This window comes from Rhinolophus ferrumequinum, chromosome 15, assembly GCF_004115265.2.
Source record: "Rhinolophus ferrumequinum isolate MPI-CBG mRhiFer1 chromosome 15, mRhiFer1_v1.p, whole genome shotgun sequence".
In the NCBI taxonomy this organism is placed as follows: Eukaryota; Metazoa; Chordata; class Mammalia; order Chiroptera; family Rhinolophidae; genus Rhinolophus; species Rhinolophus ferrumequinum.
Window position 1 is genome coordinate 34,077,863 of NC_046298.1, and position 16,321 is coordinate 34,094,183.

The 16,321-nt window shown below is 46.9% G+C and overlaps 1 protein-coding gene across 4 annotated transcripts in view; it reads right to left on the bottom strand.

Moving 5' to 3' along the window:
* ANKRD27 (ankyrin repeat domain 27) overlaps positions 1 to 16,032 on the bottom strand; it is a 40,607-nt gene extending 24,575 nt beyond the window's left edge. For all 4 annotated transcript variants that reach the window (XM_033128610.1, XM_033128609.1, XM_033128611.1 and 1 more), the window contains exons 1-11: positions 15,909 to 16,032; positions 9,151 to 9,261; positions 7,128 to 7,284; positions 6,254 to 6,408; positions 5,774 to 5,833; positions 5,633 to 5,686; positions 5,478 to 5,543; positions 5,314 to 5,390; positions 4,511 to 4,632; positions 3,380 to 3,458; positions 2,767 to 2,899 (exon numbers count right to left, since the gene is read on the bottom strand). In XM_033128610.1, coding sequence (XP_032984501.1) covers positions 2,767 to 2,899; positions 3,380 to 3,458; positions 4,511 to 4,632; positions 5,314 to 5,390; positions 5,478 to 5,543; positions 5,633 to 5,686; positions 5,774 to 5,833; positions 6,254 to 6,408; positions 7,128 to 7,284; positions 9,151 to 9,261; positions 15,909 to 16,010 — 1,116 coding nt within the window. In that variant the 5' untranslated portion in view covers positions 16,011 to 16,032. The remainder of the gene's footprint in view (positions 1 to 2,766; positions 2,900 to 3,379; positions 3,459 to 4,510; positions 4,633 to 5,313; positions 5,391 to 5,477; positions 5,544 to 5,632; positions 5,687 to 5,773; positions 5,834 to 6,253; positions 6,409 to 7,127; positions 7,285 to 9,150; positions 9,262 to 15,908) is intronic.
* Between the last annotated feature and the right edge of the window lie 289 nt (positions 16,033 to 16,321).

Here is a 16,321-nt window from a genome sequence, read left to right on the forward strand (position 1 = left end):
CTACCAGAAGAAACAGCTTATCAGATAAGACCTATTTGGGAATGGGGTAAACGCTATTTTTGAAAACCGGTAAAGTGAGAAAGACCAGAAACCTGCAAACCTAGAGCAGCGTACAGATTCTTTCAGGGTTCTCCCTGCTATTTTTTTGGTCCACAAAGGTAAAACTAGAGTCATCCCACTAAAGTTTATTTTCAGAGAGCTAAAAGTCTTTATTTATGAGACTTTATTTAAGCTTTTATGCCTAGAGAATATTTGTAGCTATCTCAAGTATGATTCTATCTTGGGGAGAAAATTTTTGTGAAACTATGTTATAGTATATAAAAAGCCGATATAAAAACATAATTAAATATACTAATAATCAGTCCTTAATGCTTTTCAGAAACTTCGCCTGCTGTATGGAGATACTCTTGGGCTCCTTCCCCAGGAAACGAAGGACACCAGTACATAATGGTGGTCTCAAACATTTCTAGATGGAACTGCACTGCTGACAGGAATGAGTCGGCAGCTACGGCAGAGTCCATGCCACAGACAGAACCCCAACGCTAGCATCACAAAGACAAGGAAGCCACAACACCTGCTCCATCAGTAAAGGGAAGAGCATCTCTCACGTCTGACCCCCTCAATACCCAAGTGATGGGCTTCAGATCCAGCTGTAGGGGTGACGCACACCTTGTCCCATCCTCTGACAGGACCAACCACCTCCCACCTGGGAAGGCAAGACCAGGGTCAGACGCCCTGACAAGAGGGGCACTCTGGACTGTGTCCCACCATCCCTGCCAATGCACACTAACAGTCAGCGTTGGAGCTATCTATGCAGAACGCACCAAAGAATCAGGAAACAGAGACACCCAGATGCAGGGATAGTAGAAGAGCAAGAAAGGGCACCAGTATCACTTTACACTTCAAAAAGGCACTTTTGAATATCCCATTTGATTCTCACAACCACCTAGCAAGAGATGAAATATACAGCAGTATCCCCAGTGTAGACAGGAAGATGGACAGAGGCTGAGAGAGACAGACTTGCCCAACAGCAAACAGCAGTGCTGGACTTAAACCAACACCAACACAAGAGGGGCCGCCCCTCAAACAACCCTCAATCCCACTGGAATATTTTCTGAAGTGAAAGTAGATGTGGGAATACGACTGACATTCTTTGGTCAGCCACCTCCTTACACTCTGGCCAAAGGCCTTCAAGCGTTAGCCTTCCTGCCTGCATGCTATGGAAAGTAAGAAAGCAGGGTGGCCATGGGACAGTATGGGGTCAGCAAGGGGACAGGAGGACCTTCAAGAGGTGGACACTTCCCTCCAGCTAACAAGGGCACCCCGGCCCCGTCAAGGAGCATCTGGCAATTTCTCTGCAGGGTGGTAGAGACAGGAAAGGAGTGATCTCTCAGACCAATGACGGGGAAAACACCAGAAGGGCAGGGTCACCACAGAAAATCACTCCAGGCACCATGGGAACGACAGGTTCCTAGAACCTCACAGAAGACGATTTTAAATCAAGAAATCTTACTCCCCTAACTATGGAAATGAGTTGCAATTGATTCTGCAGACACCTGTGCAAAGCAGAATGCACAAGCATATTCATTCTAGAATGCTAATGATTTCCCCCTAAATTACAAATCACTTTTGCAAGAGTCACAGCCAGCCACATCTGAGATGAGCTGGACAGCTTCTAATTTCACGTGCATACGTGTGGGAGGTCAAACCGGAACCCAGACAAAAGCAGAACTTAGCTCTTCAGCGAGCACCTGATAATGTCGAGTTACATGCCAACAAGTGCAGCACAATCTCAAATTTGGGTTAAAAATACGACTGTATAGGCACAGGAAAAGACATATACCCAAATGTCAATGCAAGTCACCCCAGCCAGCGAGTTTACAAAAGGCTTTTGTTGTCTTCCCTGTAGTTTCATATATTGCAACTATTGTTTATAAGCAAATATTAGTCTTCTAATCAGATAGTAAGTAAAACTATTCTCTCAGGGGAAAACCGTTTACAGTGCTGCATACAATTTCAATTATGTAAAGTATCCAGGGATAGGAAAAGCTGGAAAATACATAAACACGTTAATATGAATGATCAAGGAAACTGCTTTTACCCGAGTGCCCCTGTCTGGACAGGCCTATTATATTCTTTTCCAGATGTTTTAACTTATCGCTGTTTTGGGAGATTCTAACATCATTAGAAAATTAGGGTCAAATGAAGGTTCAATCCTCATGACTCTTGGTTTGGAGTACAGAAATCTTTACTTTATCATGTTTCACCTTGTGGTTTCTGCGAGGACAGTCACGTTTTGCTGGTTGGTATGCAGCGAACAGGCCAGCAACGCAATCTTGGTTTAAGAGCCTCCCAATTCACATAGAAAGGTAATCGCCTCCCCTAACCAAAGCTCACCAACCGACCAGGAAAATAGTGATACGGCCACTGAGTCCTAAAAAATTGCAAACATTACTCTCATTTCTGGCCCGTCCTGGTCAAGATATCTAGATTCGGTTTCTAGCTTCCCCTCTGCCCATGTGCCTTTGAGAATGCTGAGGACAGATGACACGAGACGTGAACCATGTGAGTCCCAACGAAAACCTACTGACTTTCACAGCCAATCAGGTGGTTAGTGTTCAGTGTGCGGGGTGGTTGTCAAGCCTCCGAGCCCGCAAACAGCTGAGGCCCCACTCTCGGGAGACAATTTAAGAATCCCCTCTCCCCACGCCACCTCAGAACCCGAGGACACCCACAAAGAAAGGCCAGCACAGGAGGGGATCTTACGGGTGGTTTAACGGAGAGGCTTCCTTGCCGAATATACTCGATTGCAGCCTCAACAGAAGTCAAGCAGTACCCCAGTTCATCTTTTGCCGAGCTGCTAAATCTGAAGTTTTTGATATAACTCAAGTTTGCCATCCTAACAAAGGGAAGAAAAAGGTTTTATTGTTGTATATGCAGTTAACACCTGGCTCTGGTGACTGAAGTCGAGTTTCTCCAGGGAGCGAGGACTGCCGCCCCCTTGCTCTCTCTATTCAAGAGTGTGTGCAATTAGGAAAATAAGTTAAAACTACTTTGCTATTTTCCTGGAATAGGCTAGTTTTTAGAAAGCTGATTATTATAAAAGGAGCGGTGGGTTCCTGTGGGAAGAGGATGGGCTCTGGGGCCACACACAACTAGCATCAGCCTGCTGCTGCGTGTTCCAGAACGAGAAACATAAGCTCTCTGGGCCTCAGTTTCCCCATCTATGAATGGAATGACAGCCACCTACTGCCGAAGGAAGGCGGGGCAAGCACAACACCTGACTCACAGGAGGTGCTCCATTTCTTAGTTACACTAAACTAATCGCAGTACAGTGCCAGTGCTGCCATTTTGAAAAAGTATTACCAAAAAGTATTACCAATTAGGGATCTCTGTTTTCACAAGCAGATACAACAGGACTGATAGAAGATCATCAGCACACATAGTCTCCAAGTTAACTGCAAGGGTGAAACACATGTTCAAAGCCATCATGAGGCTCAAATAGATCTGCAAGAGTAGCAACTCCCCACCACCATCTAACCCACAAAACCACAATCCAGTAACATTACCCATCAGGGAGAAATTCAATTGCACAATTTCCTTTACAGTGTCCTGAACAGATGTCATATTTAAGAGGAAAACGAATACTTAACAATCTTGAACATGTGCAAAAGAGAGGAACGCCAAGTGGACAACCTCTTGCCACCTTCCTGGATGCACAGAGTCCAGGGCGGCCAGCACCGGTGAACACAAAGCCACGGTGAGCCCAGAGCCACCGCAGAAAGCCTATTTCCTCCTGAGATCATTTCTGTCTTACACACGGTGGAGTCTAACGCCAACATGTAGCTTGACTTTACTATTTTTGCTTTGAAATTTTAAGTAACCCATTCACAGGGTTTCAAAATTCAAACAGCACAAGAGAGCTAACCGTGACTGCCCCTCCCATCCCTGCCACCCAGTCTTCTTTCCCAGAGGCTATTGCTGTTGCTTCCTGCCTATCTTTGCAGAGACAGTCTGAATTCACCATCAGATGCATGGCTATAAGCCGTCCCCCTCTTTCTGCGATGCTGTTGGAAGTGTCCACATACACTCCCGTTATTTCATGTAATGTGCTCAAAGAACATCCCTATCTGCACACACAGATTTGCCTCCTCATTACTTTTTTCGCAGCTTACTTCGGTTTCCTTTTTATGAAGGAAAATTTTAAACATACATAAAATGAGGGAGAACAGTCGAACGAACAGTCGAACCCCCATGTACCCATCACCAGCTTGGCTCATTTCAGAGGCTGCTGCGAATTTTGTTACCTTAGTCATGCCAGCCCCACCCCCACCGCCATCAGTAGGCACCCACTCTTCAGAACAGACCCCGGGGCACTCACCCTGGCGTGCCGGCTGCACATGGGCCCATCTGTACGACCCTTTCAGACAGCACTGCTCCTTAACAGACCTTTGCATCTGGGCAGATGTACCTGCCCCCCCCCTTGCCAGGCCCCTTCCCCAGCACAAACCTCTCTGGCTAGGCGACTGTGTAATTAGCTGCACCACCGTCCGCAGACAAACCAACTTCTGTTGTGGGGAGGTACGTTTGTTCAGTTGAGCCAGTTCTCTCTTTGCACGAGGTATGTTGAAGCTACAAAGTAATTTGGCAAGTGACAACGTAAGACCAGTATGAGGGCTCTTCTTTGCCATCGTGACATACCTTCGATTTACATTTCTTACCACAAACCCTAAGTCATGAAAAACAAAAACAGAAACTCAGAAGCTATCTGACTCAAGTCAGGGGCAAAACACAACAGCTTTACATGTCCCATTCAGGCTGCCTGGTGATACAACTGCTCCGGAAAATTAGAAAAAACAAAAACCAAAGAAACCCAGAAATCCTTACCCCAGAGTGAAAGAGCCCAAAGGGGAAAGAAAGATTTAAATATAAACACTTTAGACATTTTTGTATCCTAATGAAACTTAATTCAAAAGGAGGTGCCTCTTTGGCAGGGTTCCCTCAGATGGGCAGGTGAGATGTCTGCATGCAGAACCTACCTGGTTGGGTCGTGTGCCCACCTAGAGACCAAGTGTGCAAAATCTCAGGCCCTTTAGCTTCCACCCAGCTGGCATGTTAGCAGACAGGTGCAGGAAGGTGACAGCTACAAAACAGCCATCTGCCAATGTCAGCCCTGTGTCTTTGGTCATAAATAACTGCACTGCTCCTTGGTACAAACCAAGTCCAACCAGTGAGCTGCCGAGGGCCCTGCTTCCGGGAGAAATGGCGTCTCGGCGTCTGAGGGTGTCGAGCTGCTGCAGTGCGAACCCTTACCTGAACTCTGGTTTCACACCAATATCTTTCTGCTGAAGATCTTGAAGGCTTCTTGTGATTTTGTTAAAGGCGGCATCCTAACAAAAGATTTTAACGAAGCTTCAAGTTTCTTAGAAAGCAAAGAATGAGGCTTCCATCCTGTCTGATGAAGGTTTAGAACCTACCTCGCTTGCCTCCATGGTCCCCACATATTTAAAGATCAGATCATAAATATCGTGCTGGACGTACATCTGTGAAATCAATGGACCCCTGGTCAGGGCATGTGAGGGGAGCCCAGGGCACTGGCCGCCTTCCCTCCCCTTGTTGCCTGGCTTCTTACCTCTACTGCCTGCTTCATCAGGTTCATCTGGGCCTCCTGCCTGGCAAGCATTTTCTAGAAGGCAAGAGAAGTACAGCTAAAGAGTGTGGAGTTGCGTGTGGGCAAACTGCAACTGTCTCCTTTGAAAGTCCTGCTGCTTACCAGGTGAGAGTCCCTCAGAAGCTGCTGGAGGCATTTGGTGTAGAGAGCATTCACTGAGTCCTGTGCAACAGAGCAGAGAGACACGTCACTTGTAATCCGAGGCCGTAACACAAAACCCAGGACGCGCAACGGGTCCTGGAGTGAGGAGAGCATCTCACAGAATGTATTTCCCAGGTGACAAGCTTCAAGTGCTAATGCTATCGAATGAATGATGTGATCGTTTTCAACTTCCTTTTCCTTTAGGTGCATATGTATTAAGAGTAGGGAAAATTTCCTCTTGGGGTCAACACAGAGAGTAACGACATTCATTTATTCATTTTTATACTTCTCTGTGATTTTTTAAGTTTTCTACAGTGGCTTGTAGTACTTTTATAGTTAGAAGGATTTCAACAGAACTTCCAACAGCGGAGGCAGCAGAGTAAACTGAGAGGGATGCCGGGGCTCTAAACTAGTCTGGCAAAGCGGGACACAGCTACTGACTATGAGATGACGGAGGCTCTTCCTTTCACATTCCCTGAAGGCTCGCTGGAAGGAGGCGATGTTCCTGTCAAATCTGTCCGAGTGTCTTCCCAAAAACTCCCTCACATCTTCAATGGTTTTCAGGGAAAAGGGATCTGAGGGTTTTGAAGGCTCTTCTGAAAAAGAGACAGAGGGTCAGGCTGGCTGAAACCTTCACTGTTTCCTAATGGGAGAAGTGCCACATCCTTTGCCCTGCTCCCCCGGCGTGTGGGGCCCCATCTTCCACGGGAGGAGGGGGATAACCTTATTTCAAGATATTGCCCGAGGGCGGCCTAGTTACAGGACAGCCTGGGGTCCAGAGAGCCTGGTTTTCTTGAAGTCCTTTCCTGGGACAAAACCTGGACTACTTGGGACCATGGGCATGACCTTTGAGGCTTTGGTGAAGAAGCCCTGATTCCTGATGACACGAGTCTCCAAGTGCCTTTGGTACATTGTTATCTCAATTTGCTGGAGCAACTGAAGGATTATTATTCATTAAATACAATACGATCTCAAGAGGCACCATAGTGGGCTGGGTGGGTAATAACGCTGTAAGAGCTAACGCTGAGGCCCAGAGACAAAGCCAGGCTACCACTTTGCACAACTGTACGAGGCAACATCCACCCTGAGGTCTATGTGAACATGCCCCCTGGAATTGTGCAATATCCAGTCTGTGCAACCACACACAGCAGCCCCAATCCAGATCCCCTCAGCTCAAGATGACTTTTTGATTAAGTTCTGTGGGGAATTATATAAACAGTGACGCAGGTTTCTAGTGGGCTCTTGAATATTTTATGGGATGTTTATAACAGTTATGTCAGCAGAAAGTTCAACAAACACATTTCTCCCACAATACCTGAACTCTCTTTCTTTTCCAAAGGATGGGCTATACACAGTAGGCTGAAACTTTCTTCTTTTTCATTGTAGAATGTTTCTTCAAAGAGAATGGGCACTGAGAGAAGACAGGCGAAACCAGCTCCTAATTTAATCCTGTTTCCTTGTATGAACACATCCTGGAACAAGAGAATAGTCACTGCACCATCAGCCAGTGGTGACCACCACCCCCTGGTGGGGGTCTGGACCTCAATGGAGCACCTCACCCGACGTGCAGCCTTTGCTCCAGTGTGGGTTTTGCAGGGGCAGGACCACTCTTTTATTTTATTGTGATACTAAATGTTTTTCTTTCCTCTTTGTTCACCCTGTAGCTGTGCCTAGGTAGTATCCTGATCCTTTTTAAATGTTGCAACAAAGGAAGCACTCAGGTGTTCCTTAGAGTAGCAGAAAACCTGCACCCCCCCAGGAAAGGAAACAGTGAGGCTCTCCTATCTGAATACGAGACCACAGTGACGGGTGCTGCAGTTTGGGTGGGGCTGGCAATTGCACACTGCCGTGCGCCTTTCATGGCTCACCACTCGCCACGGCCGGGTGCATAGGGCAGACCCACCATGATAAGCCTGACTCTACTCTCTTTGTAGATTTGGGTACTCCAAAGAGAATAAATAAACTGACAAGGGACTGGCAGCTGTGGTGAGCGAATACTTGGCAGAAAAACAGCAGCATGCCTCGTGAGCCACACGGCTGCTGACCCCTGAGCTGGAGTCCAGGTCACCCTATGCCCCATCCCTTCTCTCCCCCACACAGTACCTGTGCGTGAGCCCTGGCTGTCAGGCCCAAGGGGCCAACACTGGTGACAAGGGGAGTGTGGCTTCCTCCCCCAACCAGGGACGGGTAGGCTGGAGACTGGGGACCGTCCTGACTAGGAACGGAACCATCCCACTCTCAGAAACTACCTGTTTCCACTTAAAAATAAGAAAATGCATACTCTAAAGTAAACATTGACAATGAGACAGATTGACATCACGTGCCTCCTGACAAGATACACTGAGAAAGATAAAACACCCTTCAGAGGCATTACTACCAAAAATGCATAACTGCTCATCTAATCACGAGGAAACATCAGAGAACCCACACTGAGGGAGAGCCCGCAAAGCAAAACAAAAATGTCAGTGTCATGAGCGACAAAGACAGACTGAGAGACTCTTCCAAACTGAAGGAAACTGAAAAGACCAACAGAGTGCATTGTGTGATCCTGAACCTAAAAAGAAAAAAGAATTGTGGTGCTTTTTTTTGGCTATTAGTATAATTAGCATATGTTATATAAGGATGGTATGTTGGAGAACATTTTTCTATTAATGTTAAATTTTCTGAGTCTGATCCCTGTGCTGTAGTTATGTAGGAAATACACAGTGGATTGTTTTGGAGTAAAGGGACATGGTGTTTGCAACTTATTCTTTCTGGAAAAGGTTCAGAAAAAGCAATAATATGTGTATTACACACAGACACACACAGCTTGCCCAATCTATCTAGAAAAAATAAATGTGGCCAAAATGTTAATAGTTGACTAATCCGGGGGAAAGGTGTATGAGTGTTCTTTACACTTTACTGAAACTTTCTGTAGGGTTGAGATGATTTCAAACCAAAAAGTTTTTAACAAACTAAAAATTTGTTCCTGTTGTCCCATTTGTGGCTAAGAAACCAACGAGCCTTCGAGGTCTCTGGGATAAACTAGCTTACTCTGACAGGACCTCATCGAAGAGTGTTCCAGTCCCCGACTCACCGTCAGGAACCCCATGGGCTGAGGGGGAAACGCCCGGCCCCTCCTCACACTCCCAGGCCACGGCCAGGGCCCTGCTCACCACCACCAGCTCCTCTTTCCTCAAAAGGCAGAGGGCCTTCCAACCCCACACCACAGGGCTGCTGTGTGCGTCAAGGCCATTATTTCACATACATGTGAAAGGGTGAGAAGCGGGATTCTCTCCCCTCCATCTTGCCCAAACACTGAGTGAGCAACCCTGGCTGACCCACAAAGAAATGAATACCTTTCCATTCAAGGTCTGAAAGTGCTCTTCCACTGGTATCAAAATATAGGACTCAAACTGACAAGTAGACTGAACATTGCTTGTCAGGCTTCCTTTGCAGGGTACTAAGACCTGGAAAAAAAGAATTAGGGTGAATACGAAGGAACTGTGTAATTTATTAATACAACTTCAGCAGAACAGGATGTATCTCCAAAAAGACTCCAGCCGGAATTGCAGTGGCGGCCAGCTGACAGAGAGAACGCCTGGAGCCACTTGCCAAATGGCCGCAGTCCCTGCCAGCGGACTTAATTTGTTGTCACTGCGATGGCCCACACAGAGGGAGGTGGCACGAGTCCTCTTCCATCTCAGACCTGCAGACGGGGGTGGGGCTTGTTCCCACCCCTGAGAGGTCCTTCCCACAGTTAATCCCAGGTGTCCCACTTAATTCTCAACAGGCTCAGGAAGGATTCCAGACGAAGAGAGGATAGTTTGGAAAGTACAGAAAAGTGAAGCTAAAAAGTCACACGCAATCCCACCCCCTGAAACACACACATGGCACATGAAGACAGATTCCTTCCCATCTTTTTCTCTATGCTTTTTTCTTTAAGCCTAGTTGTGATGGTAGTTTGTAACACAAGCTACAGAAATAGTTTTCTATCGCAGGCTGCCACCTCCACCAGAGATGTCTCAGGGTGCTAAACTCTCTCCTTGGGGTAGGGATCAGTCTGAAAGATGAATTTTGGTCTGACTATGGCCACCTGGCTGACTGGGACACCAGTTTCTCAGCTCAACACAGCAAAGGGATGGAGCTCAACTCAACGCGTCCTACTGCCCTGGCAACTCCCTGCGGATGTGTGCTTGGCTCAGGGACTCACGTTTCAGAGGAGTCTCTCAGACTCGTGTGTACCTGTAGGGAAGATGACCAAGGTTGCAAAGTCCCGCAGGGTCCCATCTCCTAAACAGCCCGGCACAAAGCAAACATCTCCTGCACTAACCCCATTGCACAGACAAGGAAACGGAGGATCAAAGGAGTTAAATACATCTCAGACCTGCAGACTGGGGGGCTCGTTCCCACCCCGAGGGGTCCTTCCCACAGTTAATCCCAGGTGTCCCACTCAATCCTCAACAGGCTCAGGAATGATTCCAGATGGAGAGGATAATTTGGAAAGCACAGAAAAGTGAAGCTAAAAAGTCACACGCAATCCCATCACATGAATCATAAACATGCCACACAGCCAGTGAGTGGCAGAGTCATGATTCAAACTCCTGCCACGTTCCTGACCACTGCCCCATCCTGTTCCGGGAGCCAGGGCTGGAAAAACAGCCCAGTACCTGCCGGAGTTTCCTCTGCAAAGACACCATGAAACTCTGGAGCCTGCAGGAGCAGCTGCCACCAGGAGCTTCCCCAAGCAGGTTAAAAAGAGCCTCTGTCCCCACGGAGGGCACGCCAGCTCCTCACAGTAGAAAAGGAAGCCCCTGATGGAAGAACTCCAGCCTGTCTATGAAGTGGCATGGCCCCAAAATCAAGACCGAAGCAGTCCCAGATCTAGATTCAGCTACCAATTTCAGGAACCACAGAGACCAGCACCATGGTCAATGCCACCACAGGATTGCAACTGGCAAAAGCCAGAATGCAGGAAATTCTGCAGGATAAATGAGCTGGACAAGTGAATTGCAAGGAAAGAAAGAAAGTGAGGAAAGGTGAAGATATAATTAAAGAGAAACTTAAGACTGGCGATGATTTCACAAGTCTATATACGTGTCAAAAGGGATCGCAGTTTACACATTAAGTATGTGTAGCTTAGTGTACTTCAGTTTAGCTCAATAAAGCTAGGAGAAAAAGAGAGACCTGAAAGACCTATCAGTTCAAGATAATGTGTGGATCTCCTTTGAATCCTGATTTGAACAAACCGACTGTAAAACAAACACACAAACAACAACAAAAAAAATGAGGCAATTTGGGAAATCTGAACAGTGACTAAATACTGATAATACTGAAGAATTACTGAGGAATTTTTTAGCTGTGATAATGGAATAGCACTGTAGTTATTTTATTTTTTTAAGAGTCCTTATATTTGAAAATACATTTATAAATATTTATAGATCAAATCGTATGACTACCTTCTATAATTTTCTGGGGTTTGCTTCAAAATAATCCCGTGGCTGAGAGTGGAGAGCAGGAAGGAGTAGAAATGTGGCCATGAATGGATCAACTGTTGAAGCTGGGTGATGGATACATGGGGCCGATTGTATTATTCTTTATACTTTTATATGCTTGAAATGAAACATAGTAATTTTAAATTTTAATAAAAGTAAAACTTAAAGAAAGAAAAGGGAGGCCCTCAGGTATGAGCCTGAACTGAGAAGCAACTTCAAGATTCCTGGGGGACCTCATAGCAGCAGTGAACAGAGAGACAAAGAAGATCCTGGAGACCTGAGAGTTTGCCACAGGCAAGGGGACGTCGGGAACCAGACCTAAGGTATGCTTAATGCCGAAGTCAGAGAGGCCAAGAGATGGTCCCCCTCCAGCTCTGTGGATGAAGGAGTCACATGAGGAAGGGCCCCTGAGGGACTAGGAACTTCTGAGGTGCTTGGGTGAACTCCACGCCAACTGTGACTGCATTCTATTGACAGGTTTATGAAAGCCTTCTCCACTTCCCTCACTTGCACAAAGCATGACTGGCGCCTACTGCACTGTGTCCCCATTATCCAGCCTACCACTCGACGTACAGTAGGTGCCCAATCAATGTTTGTTGTGCGAACAGAAGGCCCTCCGATTTTGAGACCCCCAGTTTTCAGGCTGACAATGCTGCCTGGAGCATTTTATTGCAAGCAGAACCAGCAGCTGGCTCTCTGTGGCTCCCTCCATCTCTATCAGAGTTCTGAGTCCCGCTGGGAGAGTAGGGGGAGGAAGCCAGCCACGGGAGGGGCTAGGGGTGGGCAGCTATGAAACTGCCCAAGAGAGGGGAGGTTGAGTGCCTTGGAAGCTCTCGTAAGACGGAGCTTCAGACAACTTCTGGAGTAGGCGTCACGGAGTTTTAATAGCCTATGTGGATGCAGTACTCAAATTTTAGAGTTATGGGGTGGGCTGTAAACTGGAGACCTGCTCATTTCAAAGGTTAACGATAAAACTTTCTATTCTAGCCCTTTTATAAAGAATTTTTAAAATGATAGTAATTAAAGAAAAGACAGTAGAATAAAGGCAAGACTCAGCATTAGCGACACCTACTCCAGGGAACCCTCCTGACTCCTCCCCAGCTGGGTTACGCACTCCACAGGAACCTATAACGACCTCTGTACTGATATTCATTCTGCTGTCCTACAGTCTGTTTCTGGAATTTCCTGAAGGCATGCTGTGTTCCCCACTCATCCATGTAACCCTGGAAACCCAGCCTAGTGCCTGGCACATAGTAGATACTCAATAAATGTTTGTTGACTGGACCCTGAGAACTGGAATAAGGCCATCAGTGCCCTTAGCGGGACTGTCTAGGTATTTCACTTGAAAGTCAGTTCTCCGGAACTTGTAAGACAGGCTGCTAGGTTCCCAAGCCGGTGCTCAAAAGCCTATCTACTCCATAATTAAGGCCCAGAATGAAAGGACGACATTTTTGTAATTTTTGCTTTTCCTATAGGCAAATGGACCCACCCCCAGTCCACCTGGGAGAGGAGTTGAACCTCTCCCCACAAGGAGTCTGGAGGACTCTCCCCACAAGACCCCATGGACAAGAGCCCCAGGGGTACAGCAGGGTTGCCCAGCCTGCTCCGAAGAAGCCACACTGCATAATTAGCTGCATGGTTGTAAGAAAAGGGGTGACTATTTAGAAGCAGCGTGTGGGTGTCACAGGCCTCTGTGATTGGATTCTGGGGAACATGGGGAAAAGAGCTTCTGCTGTCCAGTCAGAGAGCAGATGATGGCAAGACGCACCTGCCTGGACACAGAGGCATCCCCATCAAAGGAAAGCTTGGGGAAGGACGTCTGGCTCCAGGAGGGCTTGGGGCAGGTAGGGAAGCAGTGAAGGTGCATCGCAGCCACTCACATGCTCATGTGAGGCTGAGGTGGCCGCAAGCTTGCCTTGCAGGGAGAGGTGTGAGGGGCAGTTAGCCCTAGGGGACAAACATGTTTAAAAGTGGTGATTTCAGGGGTGGCTGGATGGCTCAGTTGGTTAGAGCGCGAGCTCTGAACAACAGGGTTGCCGGTTGGATTCCCACACGGGCCAGTGAGCTGCGCCCTCCACAACTACCATGTTTCCCCGAAAATAAGACCGGGTCTTAGTTTTGGTTTGCTCCAAAAGGCGCATTAGGGCTTATGTTCAGGGGATGTCATTCTGAAAAGTCATGCTAGGGCTTATTTTTCAGTTGGGTCTTATTTTCAGGGAAACACGGTAGATTGAAGACAACGAAATGCTGCGCTGCTGAGCTGCTGAAGGGGCAACCGGATCCTAACAAGGTTGCCGGTTCAATTCCCGCATGGGATAGTGGGCTGCACTCCCTGCAACTAAGATCGAAAACAGCAAGTGGACTTGGAACTGAGCTGCACCCTCCACAACTAGGTTGAAGGACAACGACTTGGAGCTGATGGGCCCTGAAGAAACACACTGGTCCCCAATATTTCCCAATTTAAAAAAAAAAAAAAGACAGACAGAAAAGTGGTGATTTCACATTTTTTAGAGTTCAATAAAGGACTCTGATCCCCAGGGTGGATTCAACAGTGGCCAAATTTAGCTCAGTGGCCAAGCCCCATAGAAAGAAATTCAGCTTCACCTGCTGAGGCCACGTGGATCCCTCAGAAGTGGCCGAAAGGATGAGTGCTCTTCTGGAGGTGAGTGGAATATTCTTTTTCATTCAACCAACAGACGTGAATGGAGCATGGTTATGGATGAGGCAGGGAAGAGCCAGTACTCCCATCACACAGCCAGCAGGGGGCAGGAGCTAGCTAACAATATCAGACCGGCTAAGCAGGCTACCGATAGCTCTCTCCTTCCCACTACTGCTGACTTCAGCTGAGAAGTTGGCTTCACTGATTCTTGAGTCCACTGAACAAGGCCGAGGAATTCCGTGCTGCCCAGTGCGGGCCCCAAGCAGCTCCTCGTGGATGCTCTGGCTCTCAAGGAGTAAGGGGCCTAGGGTACCACTGGGAACTCGGGGTGGCAGTTTAAAAAGAATCTCCCATTCCTCGGGGCACCTGAAAGGAAGGTGACCAAGATGCCAAGCTTCTTACTCAAAATTCCCCTTTTGCTAATGTGAGCTCGAGTGTGATTCCACAGCTTGCTGATGGAAAAGCACCTACTAGGTGACAGAACTGTGCTAAGTGCTGGCAGGTCCCACAGAGCTTCCTGAGAAACAACAGCGCTCCACAGTGTGGCATTTTTAAAAAGCAAGAGAAAGTTACATGCGTTAATACACTCTCATCTAGATGGTATTTAAAAAAATGTCATAGAACAAAGACAGGAAGGAAATCTTTCCCCAATTAGATCAGGCGTTCCCAGTCACTATGACTGCTTTGCATCCTGCACTTTCTCTCTGTGACATTGACCACAACTGTAATTAGTACGTATTTGCCCAGAGTATGACCATCTCTCCCACTAGAATTTAATCCTCAGAGGAGTCAAGATGGGGAGGGATATTCATACGCTCTGCTGGATCCCCAGCATCAAACATAGTGCCGTGCCTGGGGTAGCATTTAATAACTAGTGTGACCACAATAGATGACAATGAACGTCTCTGATGAGCTTCTATGAAATTTTTATTTTCTTTGGCAATAGCTATATTCGCCAATTTTTTTTTTTTTTAATAACGAACTTTAAGACTTCTAAAATTCAAAGGAAAAAAATTCTGGGAAAAATGTATGAATCACAAAATCAATCATGAAAACTAGAAGGGACGTTAAGAAATGGGGCTTCTGCTGGCACAGGGATGGACTGGGTGGGGTGAAAGTACCAGTTTTCCAGAGAGGCAGCAGAGAACCTGACTTCAACTTGGGCTAAACTGACTTCTCCCTTGGTTCAAATCAGCAGTCACCTGACATACCTGAGTAGTCACACCTTGTGGCAAAAAAAGTGGGAACATAGTATGAGAAGAGAACAACACTCAGAAGGAAGACACAAACAGACAGCACAGAGGCGCCCGTACACTGTGTCCCAACGTGTTGTGTAAGATGCTGACAATTCCACCAACCTCAGAACTGGACAGACCTGCGGTGCGGGGCCTGCCTTCTCGCCAGGCAGCAGAGGCCCCACCTACAGGCCGTGGTCTCTCTTACACACTTCGCTCATTCCTGTTACCTGGCTGCCGTGAAGGCTGTCGAGGTTGTGGTCTCTATTACGAAAGTTCTTTCACCACAGTTCTTTCCCTTTAGGAAATGCCCTTGAAAGCAACATACAAACCTGTTCACATGTTCTCTTGCTCTATGGGAGTGAGCACCCACCTCACAGATGAGGAATATATGATTTCTGCCCTCGAAAAGCCCTCAGGGTCCACATGGAAGTAAGAGAAACTGAGGTGAATACCATAATACCTGTGTCAACATGGGCTGAGAGTTCAGAGAAAGAATTACACTCTGGGCTGGTGCAGTCCCAGGAGGCTTCCTGGAAGAAGCAGCTCATGGCAATCCCTCTCTTCTTGTTCACATACTGAGCATGGTCTGGGGCTTGTTACACTAACCAGGTTTGTAGCTGACTCCCCTCTACACTTAATCGAAATCTACCATATTTTTGGCCTTGCCAGCACTGCTTGGTCTGTGCCTAACAGAAAAAGACAACCCTCAGGATCAATGCACTTACAATGCCATGGATTTGGGCCACCTTGTTGCACAAGTCAGGACGCCACTTTTGAAGAGCCAGATAAAAAGGATTTTTCAGGAGATCTTCATCATACAGAGCCATATGGACTTCAGATGGAGCAAGTGTGTCTCCTGGGACAAGGGAGGAAAAAGCAGTACATGAGCACTTTCCAATTTATGTAACATACGAAAGTCTTGATCTGGCGATTTCTAAAAATTATCCCGGACATGTAGTATTCTATTCTATAGTCTTAATACTCCATCAGGAAATATCAAATATAACCTACCAATTTCACAATTTTTTTTTTACTGGTTAAATGCACAAATTATGTTCAGAAAATCAAACTCCAGATCATTGCAAATGTAAAAATGGCTATTTTTCAGAACATCCTACATGACCAAAATTATGCCACT